The sequence below is a fragment of the Mastigoproctus giganteus genome, chromosome 2 (assembly GCF_048544385.1).
Source record: "Mastigoproctus giganteus isolate SK-2022 chromosome 2, ASM4854438v1, whole genome shotgun sequence".
Lineage (NCBI taxonomy): Eukaryota > Metazoa > Arthropoda > Arachnida > Uropygi > Thelyphonidae > Mastigoproctus > Mastigoproctus giganteus.
Genome location: NC_143576.1, coordinates 94,903,779 through 94,917,051, shown reverse-complemented (window position 1 = coordinate 94,917,051; position 13,273 = coordinate 94,903,779). Strand labels below are relative to the sequence as shown.

Below are 13,273 nucleotides of genomic sequence, written 5' to 3'. Positions count from 1 at the left end.
AAAGAACTGCAATTTTATTAATATTTTTCTTCTAAACTAGTGTTTTTGTTAGTCCTTCGTCCCAATTAAGCAAAATTTATATGTATTTATATGCAAAGTTGTACCCCGACTTACGCGAATTCGACTTACGTGATTTTCATCGGACCCACCTATCGCGTAACTTCGGGGTATTACTGTACTTCATGTTATCTTTCTTGTTATGTGTATTTTCAGTGTAAGTTCGATTAAAAATATATCTTACGGACATGTCTTCAATAAAAGGTGCTATGAAAATGCACAACATGCACACACGTGTGCACGCACGCATAACATAATGCAAAGGAGATTTAGAGTGTGTTTTTCATTCATTAGTTTAAGATTTTTTTGGACCTGAATCTTTTTTTTGTAGGGCATTGGGACCATCATAGATGCTGTGCCCAATGGATAATCCAGCTCTGGGGCTCTGTGGAATACATACGTATGTATATACATATACACTTCCTTGTTCATTTCAGAAATATATGTGGTCTCAGTTCTTATCTCAATGATATCCATTTTCACTTACTGTCTGCCAAACCTCATGTACGTCTTCTGACAGAATTTCAGTTATTGGATGATACAACCACTGCTCATCTCAGTTGTCTGAATTATTCGCTGTATGATTTCCTTTCGCTTTAAAGTTGGTACTTGTGCATATGTCTGTTCTGAATTCCTTGTCAGAGGCTTAGTAATTTGGAATCTCCTCTTTTTGATCTTTTCTGTCTTAAAATCTCTCTCTCTCGCATTCTGTCAAATTCATCTGTTGCCTCTATCTTTCTTCCAGCTCCACTAATTACTTGGGACCCTTTGACATCCTCTCTTTGAAACTTGACTTTCTCCAATCCAACTTTCCTAACAGTGAGAATTTTCCTTGGTGATTTTAATGTTCACAACAATGGAAGCTGGCTTCCATTTTGTAGTCACGCAGACTCAACTGGTTGTTTTGCAATTACTAAAGACCTCACACAGATTGTTCATTTACCTACCAGAATAACAATCTGAACCACACAGCCAACATGCTTGATCTTTTTCTCACAAACAACCCTTCTAAGTACATGGTCGAAGTGCGTAGTCCTCTAGGCACCTCAGATCACAACTTGGTGATGGTCTCTTCTCCAATGGAACCTTTCTCTCATGGCCATTCCCAACCTCGTGTTGTTTAGCCTTACAAGAATGCAAAATAGGATGATCTGTGAGATTTCTTTTCCTTGGCCAGATTACTGTTTCAAAACTTCGGTGTCAACATTTGTTCAGATCATATCAGTGAAATTATTGTTCTCGGAATGGAATCCTTTATGCCACACTCCACCTTAAAATCTTGTCCTTTATCTAAACCTTGGTTTTATAATAAATGTGCGAAGTCTGTTCAAGAGAAAAATGTTGCATTCTTAATGGACTTGTTTCCAAATCTTCGGTTTCATTTTCTGCCTGCACTAAAGCTTGCAAAAATTGTAAAGCAATTATTAATCAGTCCAAACTAGATTTCAAACAGGCTAAGAATATAAAATTTGCTTCTTCACCAAATGGTAGCTGAGCATTCTGGTCTCTTGCCAAGGCTATTGGCTGCAACTTTTCATCTCTATTCCCACCTCTGTTAAAACCAGATGGTTCTATTGTTACTTTAGCCAAGGATAAAACTGATCTGCTAGCATCCTATTTTTCTTCCAACTTTTGTATTAATGATCTTGGTAAACCACCTGTGGTTTTTTGACAAAAGGATGTGAGAAAGAATTTGACAAATCTTGATGCTAACAAAGCTCTACGTCCTGATGGTATTTCTCCACTTGTTCTCAAAACTTGTGCTTTTGAACTTATTCCTATTCTTCCTCTCCTTTTTTCTTTTTCTTATTTCAAAGGTCTTTTCCTTTCTGTTTGGAAATTTGTTCGTATCCAGACATTTCCTAAAAAGGGTGACAAATCCCTCCCATCCAATTATTGTCCCATTGCACTTACTTCTCTTCCTAAGGTAATGGAGAAATCAATTAACCACCAACTCTTAAACTATCTAGAAAACTTCCATCTGATCGCCAGTATGGATTCAGGCAGTGTTGATCCACTGGTGATATTGTGGCTTATGTCACCCTTCTGTGGACAAATTCAGTGGAAAAGTTTGGTGAAACTCCAGCAGTTCTTGACATTTCAAAGGCTTTTAATCGTGTATGGTACAAAGGTATTCTAAATTAGCTTCCATCGTTTGCGAACTGTTTTTTGTAATTGGGTATCCAGTTTTCTTTTTGACTGCTCACTGCAAATTATGGTAGATGGCTCTGTTTTCTAACTTCTCCACTAATGCTGGTGTTGCCCAATGTTCAGTTCTTTCTCCCACTCCTTTCCTCTTGTGTGTTAATGGTCTTCTGCCATTGACTGGAAATACTATCTATAGTTTTGCTGATGATAGCTCATTGCATTCTACCTTCCAGTTTCAGAAAACCTTGCCCTGCACAAACAGCTTCAACTTCTCAAATATCCACTACCAATTCATTAAATGCTGATCTCCAGCTAATTCTCCAGTGTGCAAAGATAACTTAGTTGATATCAATCCTTCTAAAATTCAGTCCTCTCTTATATCTCACAAAAAAGGATTCTTCTGCTCCTATGTTTATTTTCGATGACACTCCGATTTCTAGGCAAGGTCATATATCTTTATTGGGAATTACGCTGACTTCTAATATCTCTTGACATAAGCACATTACAAATATTGCTTCCTCTGTCTAAAAAACTGGGTTTTCTCTTTCTCTCTCAGCATTACTTTTCTTCCAAACAGCTATTCACTCTGTACAAATCGTAAATCTGTTCTACCATGGAATATTGTTCTTACATCTGTGGCGGTGCCCCCAAAACCTCTCTTAAGCTTCTAGATTCCATTCAAAAGAGGGAAGTTAGGTTAATTAATGACTCATTTCTAGCAGAGTCTCTCCACTTCCTTTCTCACAGATGTTCTGTTTCTACTCCTTGCCTTTTCTATACATACTTCCATGTTCACTGTCCTTCTGAATCGGCTTCTATAATTCTCACTCCCTCTTTGAAAGCAGTCCAAACACGTACAGCAACCAGTCAACATTCTTTTACTGTCAAACAGCAAACTCACAGAACCAACTTTTTTCTTCCTCATTTATTCATTCAACTTCCTTTCTCTGGAACAGCCTTCCCTCATATGTATTTTCTGAAAATTACAATCTGTAGATGTTCAATATAGTGTCAATCATCCCATGCAAGGTACTAAGTACTATAGGTTCTAATACCACTCTTTTTTGGGGTTTTCATAAAAAAACAAACTTTTTTTTTTTTCATAATTCATTTGGGGAACGTGATGAAAGCTACGGTACAACCGAAACTAAGGTGTGAAGAGGCACATTATATTGAGGTTGCACTGCATTTAAATGCTCCTTTTCACATAATGGCTTTCTAGTTTGTTTGAATATTTTTTTAAGGCTTGATTATCATTGCTTTAAGTAGTTAAGTACAGAGTTGATTTGTTACATGAATCCCTGTTTGTTTTTGATAAGAATGTTCTTAACAAGAACATTCTTATGAAATATAATAAAAAAAAACAATGAACATATGTCTATCATTCTTAATAAGCTTATTTTTGTTTCCATTCTTTCTTTTTTCTCTTGTGAGTGAGTGAATAGTTTTGCACAGATAAATAATGACTTGCTAATATGTACTTGTGTAATATTGCATAGTATGCACACTTGTAACAGAAATGAATGACTGAAACTTATTATTTAAAAACAATTTAAGACTATTGTATAGATTTAATTATGCTACTTCTTCACAATACCAAATCTCTTTATAATTCTTAATGTATTGTTAAAATGCCTCTACATCTTGTCTCAGTGAAATTATATTGAAGTGTTTCCTGATAACAATGACATATAAATGTTGGAAATGTAATTCTGCATAGAGCAGAAACCAATCATATTCATCATGTTTTAATTTTTCTAGTTGCATAATTTTAATGATAATTTTTTAAAATTAATAACAGTTATATTGTTCTGTTGTTAAAGCAGTATTTTTGATACTTAAGTTTATTACTGCTTTATCAACATAATTTTAAAAGATATGCAAACTAAAATACTTATGGTGGTTCTGGCTTTTGATACAGAACCAAGGTTTTATGTGAGAATGAAGAATTAATCTAATTGCAGTGTGGTTTTAATTGAAAATAATCAAGATGTAAAATATTGCTTTTTTTAAAATACCAAATCGTTTCTGACAATTTTCTTTCATTTTTCTCTTATAAATTAAGCAAACTTTATTCATCTTGTTCTATGCAAAAGTAAATAAATAATTAAAAAAAAAAAATTCTGCTTTTCAATTGTAGTTTAATGCTTATAAAATTGATTTATAGGGATGCTGATGAAACCATTACGTGGATTACAGAGAAGGATGTTGTTTTATCATCTGATGATTATGGACGAGATTTAGTTAGTGTTCAAACATTGCAAAGAAAACACGAGGGAATTGAGAGAGATTTAGCTGCTTTGGAGGATAAGGTTAGTTTGTTATTCAAGTTGTATAGTTTTGCACCACATTTTTGCATTAAGACAGGACTGATTTTGGAGCTCTTTGTACACTGCTCTTAATTTAGTAGTAATTGTTTGGTAGGGTAATTGATTAATGCTCTGGGATATTGAAAATTCATTATTTATTCAATTACCTGTGTTTTCTTCAGATACCCTGCTTTCACTCTTTTTTTTTTTTTTTTTTTTTTCCTACATATTTTTATTTGAAAATTGTGATTAACTCCTTTGGGCAGTCATTTGTTTGTGTGCAGGCTATATGTTATGGCAGGGTGAACATTAACATTTGCAATATTTTAATATTCTAATTAATAGATTATGGAGGTGCTTGTCTTTGGTTTGATAATTCTAAATCTAATATTATGATTTGATAATTCTAAATCTAATATTATGATTGGTTAATTCTAAATCTAATATTATGATGTGATAATTCTAAATCTAACAATCTATGCAAAAAGGATAGGTGGAACAGAACCAGGGTATGTCTGCTAGGGGCAAAAGTTGATGATGTTGTAGGCAGATATCATCTTTTAAGGGCATAAAAGGTGATATTGTTGTACCTGTTGGCACTAATGACCTTAAGAGTAAGAGATCTACAGATTTACTTAACAAGTACAGGTCAATGCTGGAAAAAAGGTCACGAATTAGGGTTAAATTTGAAAGTGTCTGCAATTCTGCCCAGACCCAATAGGAGGGAGTATATGATGAGAGCCTTGTCAATCAGTTTGGCCCTAGAGAGATTGTACAAAGATCAAGGGGTAGAATGTTTTTTCAGCGTGGTCTGTGCTTGCTAACAGGAGAGACTGCTTTTACAGAGATGGGATACACTTAAATAGAAAGGGTGCAAAAATATTTGCTGATGCTATCGAGTTAGTGTTAGGTGGGTGGGAAAACTGCTAGCTTGTGGGGATTCACAGACTAAAAGATTAACAGTAGCTGCAGGCAGAGACAAAAGTGATTCTTGCACTGCTTCTATTGTAATGAGCAGCAGCTTAGAGAGCAAGTTGCTGGGGATTTCAAGAGCTGTTGAGAGACATCATGGAACAAGTTAATACATGGGCCGTGTTAGGGAAACTAAGAGTAAGAACAGGTGCATGTATACTTGCATGTACACCAATGCTAGAAGTATAGTAAATAAATTTGATGAATTTGAAGTGCTGATCAAGGCATGAAAGGCAGATATTGTTGGGATATTAGAGACATGGTGTCACACAGATATAAGCAATGCAGAATTCGAATTTGGGGAATACAATGTGAACAGAAAGGATAGACAGGGTAAGAAAGGAGGAAGAGTTATGCTGTTAGTTAAGAAACACATAAAATCTAAGGAAGTTCATCCAGTTGACATGGGTGGACAGTGCAATGTTGAGTCTGTTTGGTGTGACATAAACACTGGGAAAGGGAAAATTAGAGTAAGAGTATGTTATAGGCAGGCCTAATGACTGATGAGTACAACGAACAGTTTTGCATAGAAATAGAGTGGGCCAGTAAATCAGAATGCCTTGTAATGAGGGATTTTAACTTTCCAGATATTGACTGGAACTTGTGAATTGGTTATGTGCACGCTAGCAAGATTTTTGTGGATTTATTGGAGGATTGTTTTCTACAGCAACATGTTCGAGGGGCAACCAGAGGGAGTAATTTTCTTGATCTGATTATCAGCAGTGATTATTCATGCATTAGGAATTTGTAGATAAAGGAACCACTTGGTGACAGTGATCACAGCGTACCGATGTGGGATTTACTTAAAGATGTAACTACCATGAAGGGTAAAGGAAAGGGCTTTTGCTTCCGTATAGGTGACTACAGTGGGCTCAGACAGTTTTTAAATTTTATGCAGAGGGATCAACTGATGATGTTAGCAACAATGAATTCTAAATGGGAAGCCTTCAGGGACTTAATCTTGGAGGCTACTAGGCTTTTCATGCCAACTAAGAAATACAGTCAGTCCTCGTATAACACGTGTTTACGCTACACGAATTCGATCATACACGACTTATAAATAGGGGAACGATATCGTATATAACATGAACCGAATTTGCTTATGCATGATTCGCCTTTGTGTTTACAAGAAATGGCAGTGGGATGCGGAATGCAACACGATAGGAATGAAGAGAACATTATGAAAATGTATTTATGTTTTTTATATCAGTGAAGGGGAAACACATTTCACCATAATAATGTAAAATTCCAGCTATCGGTATTATCACAAATGTAATTAGATCGAGTTTACTACCAGTTTATAACAGATTCCACTAGCAGGAACGCAACTGGAAATTGTTTTTATTCTTTTATGGTAGTAACCCCCAGAAATGTGCTTTAGTAAAATGTGAGCTAGTCGGGTGTTAATAGAGTTCTCTCTGCCTTTACGGTGTTGTTTATTCAGTTGCTACACGCGCACAGCTTTGTTTATGTGTATCAAGCGTGCCTCGGCGCCTCAGTAGCCAGGTGGGCAGGAGCAGCAGTGCATAGCACACGCTTCTTGATAGACCGGGGTTCGAGCCCGTGACTACCAAATACGGAGGATGCGGAAAGGTCAGGGAATGACCACCGCATATCCCGGAGCAATATGGCCTTAGTTGCTAATTCTCCTAAAAACCAAATAACAAACAAACAAACAAGCGTTCCTCCTCATTTTGTAATTGTGCTTTATTCCCTAAAAATGAGGAAAATATTTAAAAGGCGTGAAAAGGAAGCGTCCTTGTGAAGACACTACAGATTCAGAGAGAAAAGGAAAAGCAATATCGATAAACAGAAGCGGACTGGTCAAAAATTCTTACCCGGAAAAATTTGTAGTGGCCTCATACTAGCGTTTATGGCCAAAATCACACTGACCTCCGTCCACCTGGGTTTTCCCAGTAAGGCTTATGGTCAGTACGCCTCTGTCGATAGAGAAAATGTATGAAATTGTGAAACGCTTTGAGCGAAATGAAAGACCATGTGATATTGCACATGCTATAGGCTTAAATGAGGCAACGCCGAGAATTACAAAGAATGCAGAGAAAATAAAAACAACTTTCATTGCAGGAACAACTCAAAGTGTAATTAAAATCCGTTAGATCAAGACACAAAGAATTGGAAGAGATGGAATGGCTGTCATCTGTTTGGATAGAAAAGCAAACAAAAAACAAGTTTGCTTACGATAGACGCAAAAGCATTATCAATATTTTATTACGATAATTTATTGTTTTTGGTAATGTTTTGGTTACAAATGTGTGTTCAATCTTGGGTGGTCGGCACCTAACCCCATTTTTTCCCATAGGGCCTGTTGTTTATATTGCATAATTTTGCATTGCACAAGGGTTTATAGGAACACAACTATCGTGCTTTACGAGGACTGACTGTACTGTTCAAGATTCAGGCCTAGAATGAATGTCAGATGAATTAATGAGGCTCATGGCAGACAAGAAAAATGCATGGGATGCATATAAATTAACAGGTGATACAGAAGCCTACGGCAGATATAAGCTAGTCTGTAATCAAGTCGCAAAGGCAGATTACGAGAAATCTTTGGCAAAGGATGCAAAGAAAAACAGTAAAGAGCTCTTTACTTATGTAAACTCTAGAAGGAAGGGGATGAATCAGATTGGTCCACTTAACGTAGATGGTTCGACTATTGATGATCCTGTAGTATAATGATCAAGTAGCTGATAAACTGAATGAGTATTTTACATCTACATTCACACGAGTTGTTCAAGGAGGGGAATGCCAGAAGTTATTCAAAACTCTAACAGGGAGCTAAGTGATTTTGTAATAACTGAGAGCAAGGTGGAGGAGAAATTGTTGAAGTTAAACATAAAAAAGGCACCTGGGGTGGACGGAATCTATCCAGTTATATTTGAAGGAGGCAGCGAGGGAAGTTAAACCCTTAGCCATAATTATGAGAGCATCTTTAGAGTCAGGGGAGGTCCCCAATGGATTGGAGATGTGCAGATGTATCCCCAATTCACAAAGGGAATTCAAAAGGTGACACAAATAATTATAGGCCTGTTAGTTTAACTTCTGTTCCGGGGAAAATAATGTAGTCACTGGTTAGAGGCGATACAGGATCACCTAGAGAAGACTGCAGTAATAGTTCAGACACAGCATGGGTTTGTTAGAGGAAGTTTTGTCTGACCAATTTGATTGGATACTATGATATGGTTACAAAGGAACTGGATGCAAAAAATAATTTTGATATCATATACTTGGATTTCAGGAAAGCTTTTGATACTATTGCACATGGGAGACTTCTGTACAAATTGGAGTGGTATGGCATTAAGGGCAAGTTGCTGCAATAGATAAAGGGATGGTTGAGTAGAAGATGGCAGAGAGTGGTAATCAATGGACACTGCTCTATGTGGACTAATGTTATTAGTGAACTCCCCCAGGGTTCGGTGCTGGGTGCATTGTTATTTTGTGTATTTATCAATGATATTGATGAAGATATATCAGGCTTAGTGTTGAAGTTTGCAGATGATACAAAGGTTGGCAGGGTTGTTAATGACAATAATGGCAGTGTGCTACTTCAACAGAATCTAGAAAAGTTTGACAAATGGGCTGTGGAAACTGAAGTTTAACATTGACAAATGCAAAGTACTGCATATGGGTAGCAGTAACCCAAGAGAAATTTACCAACTGTGTGGTACTACACTCACAGAGGTGGGGAATGAAAAAGATCTTGGGGTAATTGTGCAGTCAGATATGAAGTTCTCTGAGCAGTGCAGACAGGCGGCCAGAGCAGGTCATGGAATTTTGTCAATGATATATAGGAATTTTGCTGGCAGAGACAAGGAGGCGATTATCCCTTTGTATAAGGCAATGAGATTGCGTACAGGTCTGGGGACCTCATTTTAGGAAGGATGTAGAGTTGTTAGAACGAGTATGAAGAAGGGCAACAAGATTGGTGAGAGGAACAAAGGGGTTCTCTTACCAGGAGAGGCTTAAATTTTGTAAGTCGCAGCATCTGGAGACTAGGCACCTGCGAGGTGATCTGATAGGTGTACGAGGCCTTGAATGGTTTGAGCAGGCTCAATGCTGATGGGATACTTCCACTTGCTGAGATTAAAAACCTGAGGGGGCATAGATTCAAATTGAGGAAAGACCGTTGTAGGATAGATGTGTGGAAGTTAGCCTTTAGCCAGCGGGTAGTTGATTGTTGGAACATACTTCCATCTGTTATTGTGGCAGTTGTTAGCTTAAATAAATTTAAGGCTGAAATAGACAAACATTTGGAGTGACCAGATGGGCAAAATGGGAAGGTTATTTATTTTATTATTTTATTTTTTTTGGCTGATGTTGTATAAGCTTGCTTTCTTGTATCATATACCTCAACTAATGCTAACCTAACTGAAAGTTAGTTGAATTTTTGCAACTTTTTTGCATGAAACATTACACTGTTGTACATTTTTTTGCTGACCTAAAACTATGATCATAATTTTATTCCCTGTCTGATAGGATTACCAAAAAACCACTGATTTTTTTTTTTCCCTTTTTTGTACACATCAGAATTTCAAAAAAAAAAAGCATTACAACATTTGATATAGTGTATTCAGTTGATGTATAGAATGTATCATGACTTGTAATTTCTAGTAATGAAAGTGTTGAAGGTGTTTTAATTGTTTATTTGTCATTAATGTGTTATTATTAATGTAACATTTTTTGGATAATACTACATCATTGGTATGTCAACAGTCTTGATTTCTTCTACTATACCTGTAGAAATATTACACCATAAATCAGAGATAAGGAATTGCTAACTTTTACAAGAAAACATATCATGCTTACTAAGATAAATCATGGGTCCTGCATTGTTTGTCAGTCAATTAATACAAGAAGAAAATCCCTGCATTTGGTGTACTTATGGTATGATATGAACTCAGAGACCACACATCAGACTACATATTTTTACATATGCAGAATTACAGGTTACAGCACCAAGAACAAAGCTGCAATAAAATATCCAAATCTGTTAACAGTTGTGGGTCTTGTTCTCCAGTGCCAGTCGATCCTTAGAATTTTGACACTTCCAGCACAGATTCTGATTCTGAGTGCTCCTTAAAGAAGTATAATGAATTTGAGGGTACTGGTGAAGCTGAAATGACATTAAAGAGAACACCACAATTTACACAAACCAAATATTTAGTGTGGAACTTGGACCTACCAAAGGCTTCAGCACAGCTCTTGTGTTCTGTACTGATGTAAATGGCTTAATCAGTGCTTTAAACTGGATGTTAAATGTGATGAATGTAGAAATTTCATTGACAACTTAATGATAAGCTTAAAAGAAGGTCTGTTACGCAGTGGGAATATACAAGGACTGTTCAATAAAGAATGATCATAATATTTCATGAACAATCATACTGCTTGTTATTTTTAGCTGAGCTGCAGAGTTTAAGACCAAACCAAGCTGCATCACATAGTACCTGTGCAGTTGAGTCATGTGCCTGGTGTGACCTAGCGGTCGGTCAAGTTTATGCCTGTTCAGTTTTACCTATGTAACTATGGATGTGACACGCAAAGAACAGAATTGCTGCTCTCAAATTTTGTTTTTGTCTCAGGAAAATATCAGTAGAAGTGTATGAAATGTTAAAAGAGGCTTATGATGAATCTGTCTATGGAGGTGGTTTAGAATGTTTAAAGATGGACATGATTCACAAAAATTGGCAGTCCTGGAGCTCCAACCACTGCTGTCATGACAGAAACCATAAATGCTGCTTCCGTAATCAGGAGAGAAGATCATTGTATGACAGTAAGGCAACTGGCAGAGACGTTGAGATTATAAGTAGGAATCTGGCCTATTTCAAGAAACAGATATTAGAAGTAGTGAAGAGAAGATTGGATTGTATTATAGAAGTCTGTTGATTGAATTCCCACTTATCAGAAAAAGGCCTTTATAAGTGAGTGCCTAAAGTGCATGTGAATACTAGTTTAGTAAGAATTTTACTTGTGCATGTGTTTGCGAATTGTTAGTGTTCAGTGTCTTTTTTTGAAAATTAGGCATGCAGTTGTTTTTTTTTTGGATGGTTACAATAATGCTACAATAAGAAATTATTGTAGCAGTGAAATGATTTTACTTCTGTAATGTTTTTGTATTCATTATTACCAGATGGGTAGTCATTATTATTCTCGGGTATAGGAAAACAGGAAATTTCAAGGTCATTAAATTTTAAGGAACTATAATCAGCCACTGGGAATTCTTAGTAGAATAGTTGTGCTACCTGATAGCTTTGATGTAGAAGTTTTCAGGATACCAAATTGTATTAAAAAATACTCACGTGTTGCTGAGTTATACATTATTGGTATTTTCATGGTCACAGTAATTCTACCGAGTCAGCCATTTGGATGTATCCAGGAGATAAAAGAACTACAGCAGCGCCACCTGCTTGTTCAGTTGTGACTAGAAATTCGGCATAAATTGCGTAAAATTATTAAATTGTGACATCACGAGGAAGCTTCACCACTGATTAAGCACTACTCCATTTATATGGCTGCGTCAAGTTTAGTAGATCGGCAGCTTAAATCACAAACCCGGATAAATGGTGAGGTTTGACGTCAGGAAGGGCATCTGGTCGTAAAAACTATGCCAAAACCAAAGAATAGATGTGTTCCGGTTAAAGAAGTTAGTCCAGCTAGAGGAGAAGAAGAGAATGTAAGTGTTGGAATGGGAACATTGAATGCCGACCCCATATAACGTGAGAAAAGACAAAGAAGAAGAAGAAGAATGTTTTTGTATTCATACAGTGTGTTTCATCTCTTTTTAAAGGTTTTCGGTAGGTATTAAGTATTTTTCTGTGTGTGTTAGGTATTTCTCTGTATGTTAAGTATTTCTTCACATATTCTAGTTAGGATTTCTTAGAGATGTTATTGCATTATGGCTGTCATTGTTTAAGATGGTAGTTTTGTCAACTCTGTCAGGTTCATTGATTGTGTATACAAGGCTTTTCTTTTAGGCAATTCTTTTAGACCGTTCTTTAGGCAATTCTTTTAGGCTGTTCTTTAGGCAGCTGTGACTAACTCACCAAACTGAAAAGATGACAATTATAACAGTAGTTTGAGTGGAACCCTTCACCACCTATTCAGCAGTATATTGTTGCCATTAGCTACATTATTGGAGAGGTTGTCACTGATAGACTCATGGATGGGTAATGCCAGAGCTTTGCACTATAATCTAAATATGATTTTCAGCTCTTTGAGCCTCCAGTAAGCAAAGTGGTGCTACTGCACTGGGTAAGGAGTCATCTACCACTTAATATTTCCTGGTTACACAGAAGGTCGGTCATTCCTCTATATGATGCGAAAGCCACATGACGATCGTGGCCTATGTTGTTTTGCATCTTGGTAGGCATCTACAGTGTATTAGGTGTAATGTTTTTGATCTTATCCCACCATCATGAAGATGCAAAAAGATTTGGTTTTGCATAGTAACTGGACTTTGCTGAAATTCGGTCCACTTGACTTGTGTGTGACCTAGAAATAAGTTTCATCAGTGTCATTTCTCATCCCCTCTTGTGTTTCTGTATCAGCATGATTTAACTGCCTAATTAATGCAATGGTCTTAATGCTCAGAGCAGAATACAATATTGCAGAATGCTTGCAAGAAGCTTCAGTGTCCAAATGATTGTATTATGCTCTGAGTACTAGGGCCATTGCATAAATTAGGTTGTTAAATCCTGCTGGTCACAAAGACGCAAGAGGTCAAGAGTGTATTAGGTGTAATGTTTTTGATCTTATCCCACCATCATGAAGAT

At 36.6% G+C, this 13,273-nt stretch overlaps 1 protein-coding gene across 1 annotated transcript in view; it reads left to right on the top strand.

The window, feature by feature from the left end:
- The window catches only part of LOC150089433 (spectrin alpha chain-like), a 579,218-nt gene that overhangs the window by 90,657 nt on the left and 475,288 nt on the right, over window positions 1-13,273 (top strand). The window contains 1 exon segment of the mRNA XM_090389473.1: window positions 4,373-4,517. Within this exon segment, the coding sequence (XP_090245599.1) occupies window positions 4,373-4,517 (145 nt within the window).